The 20,579-nt window shown below is 41.8% G+C and overlaps 2 protein-coding genes across 3 annotated transcripts in view; one reads left to right on the top strand and one right to left on the bottom strand.

Moving 5' to 3' along the window:
- DDX58 (DExD/H-box helicase 58) overlaps positions 1-1,863 on the top strand; it is a gene marked incomplete at its 5' end in the record, with an annotated part of 30,623 nt that extends 28,760 nt beyond the window's left edge. The window contains 2 exon segments of the mRNA XM_030817433.1: positions 167-414; positions 416-1,863. Coding sequence (XP_030673293.1) covers positions 167-414; positions 416-458 — 291 coding nt within the window.
- A 4,678-nt stretch (positions 1,864-6,541) lies between these two features.
- The window catches only part of ACO1 (aconitase 1), a 64,799-nt gene continuing 50,761 nt past the window's right edge, over positions 6,542-20,579 (bottom strand). The window contains exons 18-21 of one of the 2 annotated variants that reach the window (XM_012509121.2): positions 18,946-19,093; positions 14,843-14,965; positions 8,290-8,475; positions 6,542-7,372 (exon numbers count right to left, since the gene is read on the bottom strand). In XM_012509121.2, the coding sequence (XP_012364575.1) occupies positions 7,259-7,372; positions 8,290-8,475; positions 14,843-14,965; positions 18,946-19,093 (571 nt within the window). In that variant the 3' untranslated portion in view covers positions 6,542-7,258. Of the gene's footprint in view, positions 7,373-8,289; positions 8,476-14,842; positions 14,966-18,945; positions 19,337-20,579 lie in introns of those variants that run through there. The other variant, XM_012509122.2, reaches the window with a different exon arrangement.

The following is a 20,579-nucleotide window of genomic DNA, read 5'->3' as shown; positions in this document are numbered from 1 at the left end:
CTTTGGGTGAATCCATATTTTTTTTTTCCTCCAATTGTAAAATAAGTGAGACCCACCTGTTCTTCGTCTCAGATTATTGTGGGGTTTTTTCTTTTTTTTTTAAGTCACAATTATGTACTGGTTCTAATGTTCTCTTTTGTGTGTTATTCCATCCCTTCATCTGTAGGAATGCCATTACACTGTGCTTGGAGATGCTTTTAAGGAATGCCTTGTGAGTAGACCACATCCCAAGCCAAAGCAGTTTTCAAATTTTGAAAAAAGAGCAAAGATATTCTGTGCCTGACAGAACTGCAGCCATGACTGGGGAATCCATGTGAAGTACAAGACATTTGAAATTCCAGTTATAAAAATTGAAAGTTTTGTGGTGGAGGATATTGCAACTGGAATTCAGACACTGTACTCGAAGTGGAAGGACTTTCGAGAAGATACCATTTGATCCAGCAGAAATGTCCAAATGATATCAGGGCCTCAATCTTCAGCTACAGGGAATGAGTAACTTTGAGTGGAGAAGAAACAAACGTGGGTATAGTCATGGATCGCTTGTACCCCGGTGAAGATACATTTTTTAAAAATATCTTTAGCAGTTTGTACTATATTTTATATGCAAAGCACAAATGAGTGAATCACAGCACTGAGTATTTTGTAGGCCAACAGAGCTCATAGTACTTGGGAAAAATTAAAAAGCCTCATTTCTAGCCGCCTTTTTAGAGTCAACTGCCAACAAACACACAGTAATCACTCTGTACACACTAGGATAGATGAATGAATGGAATGTTGGGAATTTTTATCTCCCTTTCTCTCCTTAACCTACTGTAAACTGGCTTTTGCTTTTAACAGTCTACTGAAATTGTTCTTTTGAAGGTTACCAGTGACTCTGGTTGCCAAATCCACTGGGCACTTCTTAACCTTCTATTTGACCTCTGTGCATTTGGCCCTGTTGAGCACTCTTCTTGAAACTCTCCCTGGGCTTCTCTCTCTTCTAGTTCTATTCTACTCTTTTTTATTGAGTCCTCCTCTTTGCTGATCCCTTCCAAGGGTTCAATATATATACATTTATATACTGTACATATGTATATGTAACTATTATACATACATACAGGTATGTATATGTAATGGTTATATGTACTCATGTTCCCTGTGTAGCAACATGTGGTATGGCTACACAGAGAACATGAGAACATAAAGCCATTTTTATGCTTACTACTAAAAGCTGTCCACTGTAGAGTTGCTGTATGTAGCAATGTGTGTCCACTCTACAGTGGACAGCTTTTAGTAGTGAGCATAAAAATGATAAAATACTTCTTGAAAACTTAGTTTACTATACATCTTGCCCTATTAATATGTTCTCTTAACGTGTGCCATTCTTTTTGACCATTTTCCTATAATGATGTTGATGTTCAACACCTGGACTGAATGTCTGTTCTCAGATCCCTTGGATGTTACAGATGAGGCAGTCTGACTGTCTACTTGAAAGATTAGAATATGTATCCAAATGGCATTCATGTGTCGCTTAGCAAGGTTTGCTGATGCTTCAAAGAGCTTAGTTTGCAGTTTTCTGGACATGGAAACAAGTGTCTGAGTTCCCTGGAGATCAACGGGATGAGGTGTTACAGCTGCCTCCCTCTCCATGTGATCCAGTGAGCAGTGGTGCAGGCGGGGAGCCAGAGAAACTTGCCAGTTATATAACTTTTCTTTGGCTTTTCTTCATCTGTAAAACAAGGATAATACTGAACTGTAAGGGTTAGTGGAGAGATTTTAATTAAAAGAATGTGTGAAAAGTACGTGACACAGTAGTTGGTTGATAATAGTTACTAGTAGTAGTATTCTTACTAAGACCCAATACAAATGGATTATTTAAACCAAGTTTATGAGTTGGTTTTTTTCATTTTCCATTTGTATTTTATTAAGAGTGATTATTTTATGTGATTTTTTTTATTGCTATTTGATATGGTTTGGCTCTGTGTCCCCACCCAAATCTCATCTTGAATTATAATCCCCATGTGTCAAGGGAGGGACCTGATGGGAGGTGATTGGATCATGGAGGCAGTTGTCCCCATGCTGTTCTTGGGATAGTGAGTTAGTTCTCATGAGATCTGATGGTTTTATAAGTGTTTGACAATTCCTCCTTTACACACACACTCTCTCTCTCTCATCTGCTGCCATGTAAGACGTGCCTGCTTCCCCTTCTGCCATGATTGTAAGTTTCCTGAGGCCTCCTCAGCCATGTGGAACTGTGAGTCTGTTAAACCTCTTTTCTTTATAAATGACCCAGTCTCAGGCAGTTCTTTATAGCAGTGTGAAAACGGACTAATACACTATTGTTTAAGAACTCCAATAGGATGTGTAAAACATCTACTAGAAATAGATTTAATAAGTTTTTTTTTTTTTTTTTTCCTGAGATGGAGTCTCACTCTGTTGCCCAGGTTGTAGTGTAGTGGTGTGATCTCAGCTCACTGCAACCTCTGCCTTCTAGGTTCAAGTGATTCTCCTGCCTCAGCCTCCCACGTAGTTGGGTACAGGCACCTGCCACCACACCTGGCTACTTTTTTTTATTTTTAGTAGAGTTGGGGTTTCACCATGTTGGCCAGGCTGGTCTTGAACTCCTGACCTCAAGTGATCCACTTGCCTCGGTCTCCCACAGTGTTGGGATTACAGGCGTGAGTCACCATGCCTGGCCAAGAAAAGTTCTTTTAAGTATGTAAATGATTCAATTTGGATGAAGGTGAATAGCCCTATTCAGCCAACTGAGGCAGGCAGACTGAAGTGAAATAAGGAGAACTTAGCATTTCCTTGTTTGGCTTTTAATGGAATAATGTCGTTGCCAGGCATGGACTCAAACAAAGTAGGCACTTGGTTAATATGTATTGAATGAAAGAAATGAGCAGGTAGGCTTTTAGGAAGTGGATCTTTTGACTGACTCCCAAATGCTGGTCATTGCAATTCTAGACCAAAGGCCACATTTTAGAAACATCTGAGGAGTCTTTTTCATGGACACACGCCCAGCCCCATTAGAGCATCCTGGCAGGGTGTCCAGCCGTGTACGTTTTAAAGCTCCTGTGGTTCAGACACAACCTGTTATACAACTACCACCTTGTTATCTCTGCGGTCCTGGCCTGTGCTGATGCTGTGATATTTTCAACCTGAAATGAAGAGTCATCTCAACATCAAGGTCAGTAAACCAATTCCTGTCCTTAAAATGGATTCATTATTATTTGAATTTCAAACAACAGACCAACCATAGCTCAATGTTTCTCAAGAGTATCTTGTGGAGAACAGTGTGTGAGACGCCCAGAAGAAAGCACTCTGTGGTCAGGTGGGTTTCTGTGCCATTTGCTGCCACCTTCCCTGCAAACAGTGATTTACAGCACACATTGTTCTTGTGTCTGTTCTGCAGTGATAAAACCCATTTAACTCAGTGGTTCCCAAATGTACTGACCCTGGGACTGTTTTACTCAGGGGACACTGTTAACATCCTGTAGAAGCACAGTAGCAGGTATCTAGCCTGCATACGATAAGACAGCCAGAACCAAATTTGGCAGGTACATGCCTGGAACTCTGTTGCATTATGCCATAAAATAAAACTATGAATTTCATTCAACAAATCTGTACTGAATATGTAGGATTCACTCTTGGGATGTCAACTTTTAAAACTTAATATCAGCTATCGTTATATAATCTTTGTTCATGATAATGACTCTGGGTGAACACAAACTGGCTGGGTGTTAAATTCCACTTGTGTTTATGATATTTAATAATGTCCTAAGAAGGCAGCCAGTAAAACCTTGGCTACTGTTTTTCAAAAGTGGCTCTGCATTGCTCCTACATAACCCCATGCATTACTCCACAGTCCTGTTAGAGCCCTGAAAGGGAAACTGCCACAAATAAGGTTCTTCATTTAGGTGACTAGGAACTCCCAATATTTTTGCCCTAGGGAATACTGGGAGACAAATCTCTAAGATCACAAATTATTAATGGTTGCCCCAGAACTGCTGGTGGCCATATCCCCTGGCACGTGGAAGGGCCCAGAAGAGGCCACTCTACTGCAGAGGCCAACAGAAGGTATGATTGGTGGAGGGATGGGGGGTGGTTGGAGGGGCAAATGGAAGGGAACTTGAATCACTAGATCCAATCAAGCCCATAGCCATGGCCACCACTGTTCCTCAAGTTCTATGAGCCAGCTTTTTTTTTTTTCCATAAGCTAATTTGAGTTGTGCTTCTACCACAGCTAAGATCCATGCCTAATATATCTTTCCCCTAGATTACTCCCTACGTACCTTAAAAATCTGGTGTGTAAATACACACGAAGGGCATCCCTCGTCCTTATTTGCTATATTAAAAATTTTAACTCTTAGCTTGCTGTGGATGCCAGGAATGCCTTTTTCCCTAGTAGGGATCAGGCAGTAATGAATTTGGAAAACTATCCAAACAAACATGGGAATCTTCATTCCTAAAGAATATGGGAGAACAGCATATTTTTAATTTGGATAGTAAGATGACGAGCCCTTAAAGAACCAGGTAAAAGAAGTTGGTTTATTTAGGCTTGTTAGTGGGCAAGGTTGAGACGCTGGTCGAGATACTTTTTTTTTTGGGGGGGGAGGGGGTGATAGGGTCTCACTCTGTTGCCTAGGCTGGAATGCAGTGGAGCAATCATAGCCTCGACCTCCCAGGCTCAAGTGATCCTCCCACCTCAGCCTCCTGAACAGCTGGGACCACAGGTGCACACTTGGCTGATTTAATTTATTTATTTATTTATTTTTTTGTAGAGTGTTGCCCAGGCTGGTCTCAAACTTCTGGGCTCAAGCAACCCTCCAGCCTCGGCCTCCCAAAGTGTTGGGATTATAGGCATGAGCCACTGTGCCTGGCGAAGATATTTTTACTGAAAAGGACAGAGGGTGTACTTGGAGGTAAGGGACCCAATTCCATTAGTCTAGCCACAATAATGTGTTTTCTCATAACCACAGTCTTTGGTTGGGCTGCTGTAACTAAATATCAACTGGGTGGCTTATAAACAATAGAAATTTCTCACAGTTCTGGCTGGAAAGTCTAGGTTCAAGGCACTGGCAGATTCAATATCTGGTGAGAACCCACTTTCTGGTTCACGGATGGTGCCTTCTTGCTGTGTTCTCCCATGGCAGAAGAAATGAGGGGGTCTCTATCTTGAGCTTCTTTTAAAAGGCACTACCCCCATGATCTAATCACCTTCCAAAGGCCCTAGCTTCTATTACCATTACCTGGGGGGTTAAGGTTTCACCACCTGAATTTTGGGGAGGATACAAAAATTCAGACCATAGGAGCCACTGAATGTGGGGAGCGAGACAGCTCCCCAGCTGCTCAGTAATGGAGAGCTAAGAGGGTGGAGGTCTGTTTTCTCAGCCATTCTTAGTGTTTTTATTCTAGGACTGATCCTAACTTGAGGATCACAGGCTTTTTTGTACAATGGAGTTCTGTTTGTTTGTAATTTTTTTTTTTTGAGACAGAGTTTTGCTCTTGTAGCCCAGGCTGGAGTGCAATGGCACGATCTCGGCTCACTGCTGCCTCTGCATCCCGGGTTCAAGCAATTCTCCTGCCTCAGCTTCCTGTGTAGCTGGGATTACAGGCACAGGACACCACACCTGGGTAATTTTTGTATTTTTAGTAGAGACGGGGTTTCACCATGTTGGCCAGGCTGGTCTAGAACTCCTGACCTCAGGTGATCTACCCACCTTGGCCTCCCAAAGTGCTGGAATTATAGGCGTGAGCCACTGTGCCTGGCTGTTTGTAATTTTTTTTGTAATGAATATAAATAAGATCCCCAGGACCGCAAGTGCAGGGATGCTAAATAACCTGTCTTGATCCCTCATCTGGTGAGAAGTAGAAAGAGGATTAGATTCCAGACGTTCTAATGACCAGGCCATATCCCCTGAGTGCTAAGGTTGACATTAGAATAATGTCCATAAGAATGGGACCCTGATCCAATACAATTAGTGTTGCTGTAAGAAGAGACACGAGAGAGTCTATTTTCTCTCTCCCCGACCAGGCACATACCAAAGAAATGCCATGTGAGAACGAGCAAGAAGGTGGCCATCTGTAAGCCAGGAAGAGTGTCCTCACCAGACTTTGATCTCAGAATTCCAGCCTCCATAACTGTGAGAAAATACATTTATGTTCTTTCAGCCAGTCTATGGCATTACATTATAGCAACCCAAGCAAACTAAGACATGCCCAGAAACAACTACAGGGGTAAAAATGAGCAGATAATTGGTTTTTAGTGTCCTGAAGTTTATCTACTTTTCCTTATGTACTTATTATCATTGCTACTGCTACCAGGCTACTCTTCCTTCTTGTCTGCTCCCAAACAGGGAAGAGCAAGCATAATGGTTCCTAAACATTTCCATTATACCTGTACAGTTCTGATAGAGTTCCATTATACCTGTACAGTTCTGATAGAGTTGTAAAAATGGGAGAATATGTTATTCAGGCTTCCTAATGATACGGTCTGAGATTCACTCTACTAAATATCCCAAAACTAGCCACAAACACAGCAAAACTCAAAGTCAACAAGTTTTCATTGAAAATAGATTTCATTTCATTCAAATTGAAAAGTGTTCTCCCAAACCACCTCCCAACAAAGGTCTCTGCTTGATAAATGAAAAGATCGTAAAAGAAAACTTCACATTTCTTTTTATGTGGATCTAACAAAAGGTACATAATCAAAAAAACGTTAACACCTGACCTGTCCATGAGGAGTCTGGATGATTCACTCTGAAGGAAAAGGGGAGAGAAGAGAGAATCACTGCTCTGATTTGAAATGTGCAAAGTTCTTATCTATGTCAGTTAACACTGGTATAATATAGAAAGGAAAATGACCCTCAAGAGAAAGGTTTCATTGAGCAGAGGGTAAGAGGAACAATAAGAAGGTAGGAGAGACACCTCCTGAGAAGGTTTGCTTGTGTTCAGCTGAAGATTAATAGGAAACAGTGAAAAATCAACGTCCTGTGATCAGTAACTTTAAAGACAAGCTTGGTTCTCTTTCTGGCACTACTGACATTCCCACCATTCTAGCTTCCAAATTCTGGAAAAAGAGAAGATTAACAAAAATAGAGAATGTAGCAACTTCTGGTTTTGTGCCTGCAGGACTGGCACCAAACCCTTGGCGCTCACTTGCTCCATCTACAAGGCAGCACCCCTCCCAGAGGCAGCCGGGGAGGCCTCTCCACCAGGGCCTGGGCTGGCTGGTGGTGCGGCTTCCTCCCTGGGCGCAGCACCAAGTGCAGGTCTCCTACTTGGCCATCTTGCGGATCATGTAGTTGAGGATGCCCCCGTTGAGGAAATAAGTGAGCTCCACGTCAGTGTCAAACCTCATGACAGCCTGGAAGGTCTTTCCAGTATCCAGCTATGGCACAAAGAAACAGAAGAATCATTGAGGGAGGCGGCGAGACAGCTCTGCTCAGAGGAAATTCTGCCCAGCCTGCCCCTCAGGTGTGGTCCACACTTCAGCAACACCAGCAGCACATGGGGACATGCAAGGCTGCTGGCCCCAGCCCAGACCCACTAAATCAGAAGGTGCATTTCAGCAAGATCCCTGGGAGGCTGCTTTGCCCATTACAGTTTGAGAATCACTGCAGACCGTAAATGATGGGGGTGAGAGGCATCTAAGAACTAGAAATAGCTTCTCAGGGCAGTAGCTATTAATGACATTGGGGTGATATTTTCTAAACCTCTGGGGGCCCCCTGTGGACAGAAGTATCCAATCAGCAGAGATTTCATTAAGGTTGTCCCTTAGGCAGCTGGCCCATCTGCTTATCTGAGACACAGACTTTTGCACTGCCTCTGCCTGGGGCATCGAATCGCCCCTGGGACCTGGTGCTGGGCTCTTTACCTTGCCTAGGGATCTATCATTTTCACTCTTGGGCTAATCAAAGCCTGGTGCCTGTGGGCAGGCTTAGGGAGGGGTGAGTACATCTGTTGCTCACATTTTTATAGTGAAATGTTTTAGGTAATGTGAAATTCACATCCCTGGGCACTCATCACGAGAGACCAGAAACAGGGTACAGTAGGGGGTGGGAGGTGAGACTAGAACTGAGGATAACTGTGAATAAACAGAGAAATTAATAAATCCATAGGCATCATCCTATGTTGTGAAGGCAGGTAGAAAAGATGCTAGTAGGCTCCTAAGTCTAATGCAGTCCTAGTGAGTGATATTTTTTGCCTTCTAAACCTCACTAATTTCCTAATTTCCTTCTAACAAGATTGGTTACAAACAAGGGGGCCCCTTTTGACAGTGCCTGGCATAGAGAGACTCCAGCTTACCTTGATCTGGACTTTCATTCGTGGTTTGAGGTTTTCTGGAATAATGATAGTGTATCGTTCTTGCCCTGTGAGCCCCAGGGCATCTGCATTCTCACCAGGGAGATATTCAAGTGGGATCACCCCCATCCCAACCAGGTTACTGCGGTGAATGCGCTCATAGCTCTCAGCCAGGACAGCTTTGATTCCCTGATGAATAAAGACAGTAGTTTAGACACAGTTCCAATCTTTTCTTCGGATACGCAGGTTTACAAAAGATTTTGTGAGAGAGCGGGCATGATGGCCGAATAGGAACAGCTCCAGTCTGCAGCTCCCAGTGGGACTGACACAGAAGGCGGGTGATTTCTGCATTTCCAACTGAAGTACCCGGTTCATCTCATTGGGACTGGCTGGACAGTGAGTGCAGGCCATGGAGGACAAGCCTAAGTGCGGGGCGGGGCGTCGCCTCACCCAGGAAGCACAAAGGGTCGGGAAACTTCCTCTCCTAGCCAAGGGAAGCCATGAGAGACTGTACCAGGAGGAACGGTGCACTCTGGCCCAGATACTGTGCTTTTCCCATGGCCTTCACAACCAGCAGACTAGGAGATTCCCTCCAGTGCCTGGCTTGGTGGGTCCCACCCACAAGGAGCCCAGGAAGCTAAGATCCACTGGCTTGAAATTCTTGCTGCTAGCACAGCAGTCTGAGGTTGACCTGGGATGCTCGAGCTTGGTGGGGGGAGGGGCGTTGGCCATTGCTGAGGCTTGAGTAGGTGTTTTTACCCTCACAGTGTAAACAAAGTCATGAACTGGGTGGAGCCCACCACAGCTCAGCAAGGCCGACTGCCTCTCCAGATTCCTCCTCTCGGGGCAGGGCATCTCTGAAAAAAAGGCAGCAGCCCCAGTCAGGCACTTATAGGTAACACCCCCATCTCCCCGGGACAGAGCACCTAAGGGAAGGGGTGTCTGTGGGTGCAGCTTCAGCACACTTAAATGTCCCTGCTTGACAGCTCTGAAGAGTAGTGGTTCTCCCAGCACAGCACTCGAGCTCTGATAAAGCCAGATTGCCTCCTCAAGTGGGTCCCCAACCCCCGTGTATCCTGCCTAGAAGACATCTCATACAGGAGAGCTCTGGCTGGCAGCTGGTGGGTCCCCCTCTGGGATGAAGCTTCCAGAGGAACGAACAGGCAGCAATCGTTCCTGTTCTGCAGCCTCTGCTGGTGATACCCAGGCAAACAGGGTCTGGAGTGGACCCTCTAGCAAACTCCAGCAGACCTGCAGCAGAGGGGTCTGACTGTTTGTCAGAAGGAAAACTAACAAACAGAAAGTAATAGTATCAACATTAACCAAAAGGACATCCACTCAGAGACCCCATCCGAAGGTCACCAACATCAAAGACCAAAGGTAAATAAATCCACAAAGATGGGGAGAAACCAGCACAAAAAGGCTGAATATTCCAAAAACCAGAATGGCTCTTCTCCAAAGGATCACAACTCCTCACCAGCAAGGGAACAAAACTAGATGGTGAATGAGATTGACAAATTGACACAAGTAGGCTTCAGAAGGTGGGTGGTAATGAACTCCTGCAAGCTAAAGGAGCATATTCTAACCCAATGCAAGGAAGCCAAGAACCTTGAAAAAAGGTTTGGCGAATTGCTAACTAGAATAACCAGTTTAGAGAAGAACATAAATGACCTGATGGAGCTGAAAAACACAGCACGAGAACTTCGTGAAGTATATACAAGTATCAATAGCTGAATCGATCAAGTGGAAGGAAAGGTATCAGAGATTGAAGATCAACTCAGTGAAATAAGGCAATAAGAGAAGATTAGAGAAAAAAGAGTGAAAAGAAACAAAGCCTCCAAGAAACATGGGACTATGTGAAAAGACCAAATTACGTTTGAATGGTGTACCTGAAAGTGACGGGGAGAATGAAACCGAGTTGGAAGACATTCTTCAGGATATTATCCAGGAGCACTTCCCCAACCTAGCAAGGCAGGCCAACATTCAAATTCAGGAAATACACAGAACACCACAAAGATACTCAACAAGACCCATAATTGTCAGATTCACCAAGGCTGAAACGAAAGAAAAAATGTTAAGGGCAGCCAGAGAGAAAGGTCGGGTTACCCACAAAGGGAAGCCCATTAGACTAACAATGGATCTCTCTACAGAAACCCTACAAGCCAGAGGAGAATGGGGGCCAATATTCAACATTCTTAAAGAATTTTCAACCCAAAATTTCATATCCAGCCGAACTAAGCTTCGTAAGTGAAGGAGACATATAATCCTTTACAGACAAGCAAATGCTGAGAGATTTTGTCACCACCAGGCCTGCCTTACAAGAGCTCCTGAGGAAAGCAATGAACATGGAAAGGAAAAACCGATACCAGTCACTGCAGAAACATACCAAATTGTAAAGACCATTGATGCTATGAAGAAACTGCATCCACTAATGGGCAAAATAACCAGCTAACAGCATAATGACAGGATCAAATTCACACATAACAGTATTAACCTTAAATGTAAATGGGCTAAATGCCCCAATTAAAAGACACAGACTGGCAAATTGGATAGAGTCAAGACCCATCAGTGTGCTGTATTCAGAAGACCCATCTCAGGTGCAAAGACACAAATAGGCTCAAAATAAAGGGATGGAGGAAGATTTACCAACCAAATGGAAAGCAAACAAAAGCCAGGGTTGTAATCCTAGTCTCTGATAAAACAGACTTTAAACCAACAAAGATGAAAAGAGACAAAGAAGGCCATTACATAATGGTAAAGGGATCAATGCAACAAGAAGAGCTAACTATCCTAAATATATATGCACCCAATACATAAGGCAAGTTCTTAGAGACCTACAAAGAGACTTAGACTCCCACACAATAATAGTGGGAGACTTTAACACCCCACTGTCAATATTAGATCAACAAGACAGAAAGTTAACAAGGATATCCAGGACTTGTACTCACGTCTGGACAAAGCTGACCTAATAGACATCTACATCTCTACCCCAAATCAATAGAATATACATTATTCTCAGCACCACACTGCACTTTTTCTAACACTGACCACATAATTGGAAGTAAAACACTCCTCAGAATACACAAAAGAATGGAAATCATAACTGTCTCTCAGACCACAGTGCAATCAAATTAGAACTCAGGATTAAGAAACTCACTCAAGACCACACAACTACATGGAAACTGAACAACCTGCTCCTGAATGACTGGTAAAAAACGAAATGAAGGCAGAAATAAAGATGTTCTTTGAAACCAATGAGAACAAAGACACAACGTACCAGAATCTCTGGGACACACTTAAAGCAGTGTGTAGAGGGAAATTTATAGCACTAAATACCCACAAGAGAAAAGCAGGAAAGTTCTAAAATTGACATCCTAACATCACAGTTAAAAGAACTAGAGAAGCAAGAGTAAACAAACTCAAAAGCTAGTAGAAGGCAAGAAATAACTAAGATCAAAGCAGAACTGAAGGAGATAGACACACCAGAAACTGTTCAAAAAATCAATGAATCCAGGAGCTGGTTTTTTGAAAAGATCAACAAAACAGACAGCCAGACTAATAAAGAAAAAAAGAAGAATCAAATAGACACAATAAAAAATGATAAAGGGAATATCACCAGTGATATACAAAGTACCATCAGATAATACTGTAAACATCTCTACGCCAATAAACTAGAAAATCTAGAAGAAATGGATAAATTCCTGGACACATACGCCCTCCCAAGACTAAACCAGGAAAAAGTCAAATCCCTGAATAGACCAATAACAAGTTCTGAAATTGAGGCAGTAATTAATAGCCTACCAACCAAAAAAAGCCCCGGACCAGACAGATTCACGGCCGAATTCTACCACAGGTACAAAGAGGAACTGGTACCATTCCTTCTGAAACTATTCCAAGCAACAGAAAAAGAGGGAATCCTCCCTAACCCATTTTATGAGGCCAGCATCATCCTGATACCAAAACCTGGCAGAGACACAACCAAAAAAGAAAATTTCAGGCCAATATCCCTGATGAAAATCGATGCAAAAATCCTCAATAAAATACTGGAAAACCGAATCCAGCAGCACATCAAAAAGCTTATCTACCATGATCAAGTGGGCTTCATCCCTGGGATGCAAGGCTGGTTCAACATACGCAATTCAATAAATGTAATCCATCACATAAACAGAACCAAAGACAAAAACCACATGATTATCTCAACAGATGCAGAAAAGGACTTCGACAAAATTCAACAGCCTTCATGTTAAAAACGCTCAGTAAACCAGGTATTGATGGAACATATCTCAAAATAGTAAGAGCAATTTATGACAAACCCACAGTCAATATCATATTGAATGGGCAAAAACTGGAAGCATTCCATTTGAAAACCGGCACAAGACAAGGATGCCCTCTCTCACCACTCCTATTCAACATAGTATTGGAAGTTCTGTTCAGGTCAATCAGGCCAGAGAAGGAAATACAGGGTATTCAAATAGGAATGTCTCTCTTTGCAGATGATATGATTGTATATTTAGAAAACCCCATTGCCTCAGTCCAAAATCTCCTTAAGCTGATAAGCAACTTCAGCAAAGTCTCAGGATACAAAACCAATGTGTAAAAATCACAAGCATTCCTATAAACTGATAATAAACAGCCAAATCATGAGTGAACTCCCATTCACAACTGCTACAAAGATAATAAAACAGGAGTACAACTCATAAGGGATGTGAAGGACCTCTTTAAGAATTACAAACCACTGCTCAAGGAAATAAGAGAGGACACAAACAAATGGAAAAACATTCCATGCTCATGGAAGAATAAATATTGTGAAAATGGCCATACTGCCCAAAGTAATTTACAGATTCAATGGTATCCCCATCAAGCTACCATTGACTTTCTTCAGAGAATTGGAAAAAACTACTTTAAATTTCATGTGGAACCAAAAAAGAGCCTATGTAGCCAAGACAGTCCTAAGAAAAATGAACAAAGCTGGAGGCATCATGCTACCTGACTTCAAACTATACTACAAGGCTACAGTAACAAAAACAGCATGGTACTGGTACCAAAACAATTATATAGACCAATGGAACAGAACAGAGGCCTCAGAAATAACACCACACATCTACAACCATCTGATCTTTGACAAACCTGACAAAAACAAGCAATGGGGAAAGGATTCCCTCTTTAATGAATGGTGTTGGGAAAACTGGCTAGCCATATGCAGAAAGCTAAAACTGGATCCCTTCCTTACACGTTATACAAAAATTAACTCAAGATGGATTAAAGACTTAAACTAAGACCTGAAACTATAAAAACCCTAGAAGAAAACCTAGGCAATACCATTCAGGACATAGGTGTTGGCAAAGACTTCATGACTAACACACCAAAACCAATGGCAACAAACGCCAAAATTGACAAATGGGATCTAATTAAAACTAAAGAGCTTCTGCACAGCTAAAGAAACTATCATCAGAGTAAACAGGCAACCTATAGAATGCTGACTGCCTGGGTCGCATTTTGGCTACAGCTCCCAACCCCCTTCCTAAAATCCTTTTCTTCTGCAATTATCTGGTTCTTTTCAGTAGTTTCCAGAAAAGACAGGCCTTTGACCTACTACCAACTAATCGGAGAACATTTCTATTTTCCTCAGAGCAAAATAACCAATTAAAATAATAGGTGTGATGTTCAAAGACATTATCAGAAGCCTAAATGTCTGGAGAACTGCCTGCCAGACAGCCACATTTTTTTACTGTACTTGCGGATATGAACTTACAGTTTCCCAAGTGCATTAATTTGCGAGCCATAAATGATTTAAATTGACATCAGGTAAGCCATGTGTACCCCACCCTGAAGATTCAGGCTGGGTGGCACGATTCTTCTCTGCTTTTAGGGCAAGCAAATGCTCAAGAGGTAAAAGCTCTCTGCTCCCTGCATGGCCCCTTCTATGGGGACACCTCGAGAGGTAGAGCCCTGAGATGGCGGATATGTGCCGAGTGAGTTTCACTCTCTCATCGAGAGCCCATAAGCAGATATTCATAGGCAGTGAAAAGCAATTATAAAAAGGGATTCTCCCAATTTTCCAGGAGACTTAAAACCCATTCTTGCCAAAGTAACTCCTGAAAAAGTCCAGGCTCCTTTTCTCTTCTGTGAAACTGACAGACAATACAATGGCCCTGGCTTATTCCTGACATTCACCTGGAACAAGGGACTTGAATAAATTTGGGGTCCTCAGCCTCTGAGAATGTTATAAAAGCCATGACACCTCTCCCCATGAAAGACATACATGTACACTTCTGGATATGTTTCCAGAGACTTCACAGACCCTACCCCAAAACTGTTCTATAGACATGCCCCCAAGGTCCATTAATGAATGATAGATCCAGTTCAACTCTGCATTGCCCTTCACCAAGTAAAATAAATCCAGAGGCACCAAGAAGCAGGCCAGGAGTAAACACTACCTGCTTTTTTGAGCTTGCTCTTCCTTGACATCTTGGAAAGTAAAGCAACAGGATTTGTGCCTGGGGACCCTCCCAGTTCAGAGGGGAGCTGCCTCCTAGGATGTCTACTTCATACTCACCAGCAGGAAAGGGCCCTTAGCTGCCCAGTCTCGGGAGCTGCCTGCACCATACTCTTTGCCAGCCAGAACGATCAGGGGAAGGCCTGCCTGCTGGTACCGCTCAGCAGCATCAAACACATCAAGCTGAGGAAGAGAAAAGGAAGTTTTGCAGATGCAGGAGAGGTAAAAAATGCACACAGGTCCCCTGAGCCCTGGTGAGGGCAGGGCTGGAGGGGTTTGCAGATGGCCAAATCCGTCCAATCATCTTGTCTACAAATTCCCAATTATCTTGATCTTTTTACTTCTACCAAATTAAATTTTGTATTCTTTTTTTTTTTTTTTTTTTTTTTGAGATAGAGTCTCACTCTATTGTCTAGGCTGGAGTGCAGTGGCATGATCTCAGCTCACTGCAACCTCCACCTCCCAGGTTCAAGTGATTCTCCTGCTCCAGTCTCCCAAGTAGCTGGGATTATAGGCGCACACCACCACACCCAGCTAATTTTTGTATTTTTAGTAGAGATGGGGTTTCACCGTGTTGGCCAGACTGGTATTGAACTCCTGACCTCAAGTGATCCTCCCACCTCGGCCTCCCAAAGTGCTGGGATTACAGGCGTAAGCCACTGCATCCGGCCTTAAATTTTGTATTCTTAAAAGCCATTTTATATTCTTTTGACAGAAATGCCTAATTGTTGTTGGTTTTATAAAAACATTAGAATCCTAAGGCATCAGGGGACAAAAGGAAACTAGATCAGATTTTTTCTTTTCCATTGACTATTTTAAAACTCAAAAAACAGACTCCGACCTAAACATTTTGACTCAATATCAGAAACTCGGTGATGTCAGTTGTAAAATTAGCAAAACACAAAGAAGGTAACATGTTCTGAAATTATATAAAGTGCAAGCTTTTATTAGTCATCTTTCTTCATGGAGGTCAAGGGAAGAGATGCTAGAAATGCAAATGGAAGCCCAAGTCAATAAAAGGTAGAAAAAGATTAATATTTTAGTACATGAGAAACATCTATACAAATAGATTTGTTTCTCACAGGAAATCTGAATATCTCACTGAACTGAGACTTTACAAAGACATGATATCATCTCTGGCGGTTGAGCAGTACCATTATTTTTCCTGGCTATATAAGTCAGAAGATAAAATTCCTCAAAAGAGAGACAGGAGTTAAAGAAAACTCTCAAACAGACTTTCATAAATTTGTGTTTTGGTGTACTGATGGAACCTGTGTTTAATTTCGCATGCATTACCTAAACCCGGATAGGATTCTGTATGTCTTCAGCTAGACAGAACTCATAAATATAGAAACTGTCATAGAAACAGTGAAAACCTTCTTCTAACTGAATTGTCTGGATCCTTTCAAACGCCAGAAAGAAACAACTTATCTGATATTTTCAGAGATTATAGCTTTGGGTATTAACAACGTGAGAGTGTGTGCTTTAAAAAGTACTGCAAAGTTGACAATCTCATGGCAAAGCACGTCATGTTACCCAAGACTAAGCAGGTCTAGAACTCAGGTCTCCTGACTTTTCTATTAAACATGCCATGCTGAGAGCCACTGACAGCTTAGGAAGCAACAGCTCCCTGCACTCTTATGCTTTTCTAAAGAGAACTTAGCATTTAGCTATTTCTTCTGTTACTGTGCCTGTGTTATCTCTAGGTATTATGTTTAAACTACTAGTCCTTGATTTCTCTACTTTTTAAAATTATCTGTCAATTTCCTACTTTGAGGATTTACTCCTCTTAACAATCTCTCCTCTTCCACACATCTCCCTTCTTCCCAACCTCCCAATATAGTTATCTTGGTAAGTCAGCATTTGGTGTTTGCATGATTATGACTATGTAAATACTATTTACAGCTGAGCCAGGTAATGTGCTATGATTTCCTTTTCTTGGTGATTTAAGACATGTTTCACTGGAGTCAGTAATGTTCATTTGTATTGAATGAATTTTTCTGAAAATTACTAATTTTCATTTTTTCTATGTTTTTCCTGTTTCTGTGTCCTTACCCATTAATTAAACCCTACAGTACAAATCACCTTTAAAGATATTCAAACACATCAGGCAATTTACCATTTTAAAATCTCTGTCATGGAGCTATCATTCCTGGAGCTCTCAGTCCTGTTCCAACTTGGGCTGACTGCTTGCTCTCTGGGCTTGGTGCATTCCTGTTACAGAGGACTCTTCCTTCACTAGCATCCTGGGGATTCCCTTCATCTGGATCCTGTGTCTTCCCTTTTGATTAACTCCCTCATTCTGGTGGAACACATTGCCAAGTAGCTTCCTAAGGAAGGTATTGAGGGCTTTTTTAAGCTTTTGAATATCTGAATGTGTCATTACTTTAAGTGCACTTGACTGGTGGTCTGATGGGTGTAGATTTTAGGATGCAAATCATTTTCCTCAGTCTAAGTTCCTAGCATCAAGAAGTCTGGAACATGTCTTATTTCCTGTTGTTTCATGTGAGCTGTTTTTCTCTGGAAATGTTGAGATTTCTCCCTTGTTGCTGTTAATTTCACAGTGATATAACTTGGAGTGTTTTAAAATTATTTAGATGGGCCTTCAGTGGGCCTTTTCAATCTGGATTCTCAGAGAAATTTTGCTTGTAGTTTTTTGTTTTGTTTTGAAATAATTTCCTCTCTTGCATTTTTTCTGTTCTTTTTAACACTTCTATTTAGGCAGGTTGTTAGGGCCTCCTGAGTTCAGTTCTTACATTTTTTTCTCTTATCTTTCTGTTACATATTCTAGGAAATGTTCTTAACTAATCAACTTCTCCTTTGAATTTTCTTTTTAAATTTAAAACATTCTTTCTTGTCTTCTGATTGTTAGTTCATAGTAACAGAAAAATAAACCCTTCTCTAAGGATATAATTTTTTTCTTTTACTTTTTGCACCCCTCATCACCCTGTTCAAGTCTTGGCTCAAATGTCTGTTCATCCTTGATTCTCTCTCATTTAAGATGAGCTTCTAGACATCTGACTAGAAGTTCTATGTCATGCAGGGCTTGTAAATGAGTATGGTACACTGTGACGTTTTTTAGGGGCCCCCAATGTCTATAACTACAAGTCTTTCCCCTTGGTCTCTAAGGTATTCCATCATTCAACATGTATCTTTTTTCATTTAATATTCTGTAACCTCTGCTATCCATTGAACAGGCATCTGCTGGGCTAGGTCCTAGTTATCAATGATTATTTCTAAAGAACGAGTTTGTGTTACAAAAACATAATCAGTTACGAGTGAGGCAGTATGTGTGGTGGTAAAGGGCACTGACTTCAGAGCCAGACTTTCTGGGTTTTCATTTCAGCTCTTCCACTGTGTGACCTAAAGGAGTAATACGACCTCTTTATGCTTCACTTCTCAATTTAAAGCACAGATAATCATGGTACCTACCTCAAGGGGTTGTTATGAGCATTACATAAATCAATATATGCACAGAGCTTAGGAGAACATCTGGAATGTAGTTAAGTGCCATAGACATATTAGCTATTATTTTAAAATAAGTCGGCAGGGTTATTTCTCAAGTAAGTTAAACAGTTTACAGGCAATTTCACAGCACTCACTGGGAAGGGAAGTGACACTAAGGCCCTATGACATGTACCAGACTCTATGCTAGGTTTTATATTTCATTCCATTTCATTTTAAGCCTCAGAGATGGAAATAACTTCAAGGCTCCCTGCTGCAACACACTGACCACAGTGCTCCCATTAGAACCAAAACATGCCTCCAAGCACCTCTCTACTCCTTCTTTTCATGTGGATTAGATGAATTGAATTACATGCCAATAGAGTCATACAATAGCACTTCTTGATAAATATCCTTTAATTTAACCTGGTATTTCCCCTTCAAATACTTTAAATGAAATTTCACTCAAAGCTCAATTCCTAAGAAAAGAGACTCAGTGAAACCATGGTTTAGAATCTCTAAGCAAGAAGAAAAGGTTTGAATTTGTCAGTGATAGATTCTATGCATATGGACACCTGGCAAGGAGGACTGTAGTTAGTCTGAGGTAGGATGGAGTTGTGAAGAAAAACTAAAACCAAAAGGCGAGTAACTGTAAATGTCCAACCTCCACCAAGGCTGACAAATGCTAGTGTCTGTAGGAAGCAGAAGACAATACTCACGATTTCCCCAGAAGGCAGATGGATAGTCTGTGGTGCCTGCTTGTTCAAAAATCTGTTTAACAAGCGAATGTTGGCAAATGTTCCCCGTGCCATGACGGCGTCATTACCTCGGCGGGAGCCATAGGAGTTGAATTCTCTTGGAGTTAGGCTAAGAAGGCAAGCAAGAAAGGAGCTGGCTTAGTGAGGCAAGCAAAGATTAACCTTAGCTTACACCAAGAAAAGAAAAAAACCAAAACAAAACAAAACATAGACCTGGCTATTTCTCTAAATCTCCTAAGCATTGTTCTCCATGGCAGAAAAGCTGTCCCCAAAGCTTCAACGGAGAAGAGAGAGAGGTGAGAAGGGGTGGTGAGAGGCATCAGTATTCTCCTGGGTTAACTGTCTTTCAAATCTGGTTAGAAAAATAAGAAGGAAATCTAAAAAAGAATGTTTTATTTGTTAGTAGCGTAGCCTATAAAGCTTCATATAAGATAAAGAGCTAAATGAAAAATAAGTGAGAAAATGGAAGCAAAGAGAAGAATTAGGGTAGGCAAATCAGATGGATCCACAAATAGGGGGAAACACAAAATACGTTCCATAAAGTAACCAGAAATAGTTTCAAATTTGTCCCTGAATTATCAGGAACTCAATGCAAAGGAAAGACACACAGCTGGCAACATAACTTATAACTTCCATGAGAGAAAAATCGAGGCAGTGCTAAAGAGGCAGAACAGCTATTTCTGGTCCCCAAACCAGAGGAAATCTTGTCTGTGGGCACTCAATGAAAGGAAACTTTGCAGTGTCAGGAAACGTACCTTAAAATTAACACAGGGACCAGTTCACTGATCTGTTCCTTAAAATACTAGGAGGTGGATGTGTTAATATTATCTAATTAATGGTTAGATAGATTTAAGGACTGAGAGTTTAATGGGTTTCAGTAGCAGGTGAGTATGTCTTAGAATCCCTGAAACTACCCAAAATGTTGTGGGTATGTGCATTTTTCTGGGAAGGCATTAGATTTGCTTTCATTCAATTCTCTGACATGTGCATGCCTCAAAAGGGGTCAACAATCAATAGAAAAAAGGCATTTGGATTCTGTTCCTCAAATTTGCTCTGGGGAATCACTGAAAGAGCTGATTCAGCAGATGGGGATCGGAACCAGGAGTTTTTATCTCCTCACATGATTCTCATGGAAACTCAGATTGGGGAACCACTGACCTCGATTAATATTAATATATGAGACAGTAGTTGATAATACTGGTATACCTCTGAATATCAGCACACTACTGAAGAACTGATAAACAGATGAGTAAGCTGCAAATCCTCCAAGCAGTGCTCTGTAAACATTAGGTTTCTCAACCAGGACCTGGCAATGCGTGTCAGGTTCTGCCTCTGCCCTAGGTTAAGAGCAGAGCCTTGTACTTTAAAGATCAGCTAACCCAGGGGCAGGGATGACAGTTTGGCCTAATGTATACACTTGCTCAAATGAAGGTCCCTCTCCCCTTCCCCTTGTTGGGATTCACATGTTGATTGTTTCTCCCATGGAAGCTGTTAAGCAGCAAACAGAAAACGCAATTGGTTTTTAAGCCCCAGGGTTAAGCCTCAGTGGAAAACCAAAGAGTCTGATTCCAAAAGGCCAGGTGAAAAGAGAAATG

This window comes from Nomascus leucogenys, chromosome 8 (genome assembly GCF_006542625.1).
Source record: "Nomascus leucogenys isolate Asia chromosome 8, Asia_NLE_v1, whole genome shotgun sequence".
NCBI lineage: Eukaryota > Metazoa > Chordata > Mammalia > Primates > Hylobatidae > Nomascus > Nomascus leucogenys.
The sequence above is the reverse complement of the archived record's forward strand: the minus strand, read 5'-3'. Positions and strand labels throughout refer to the sequence as shown.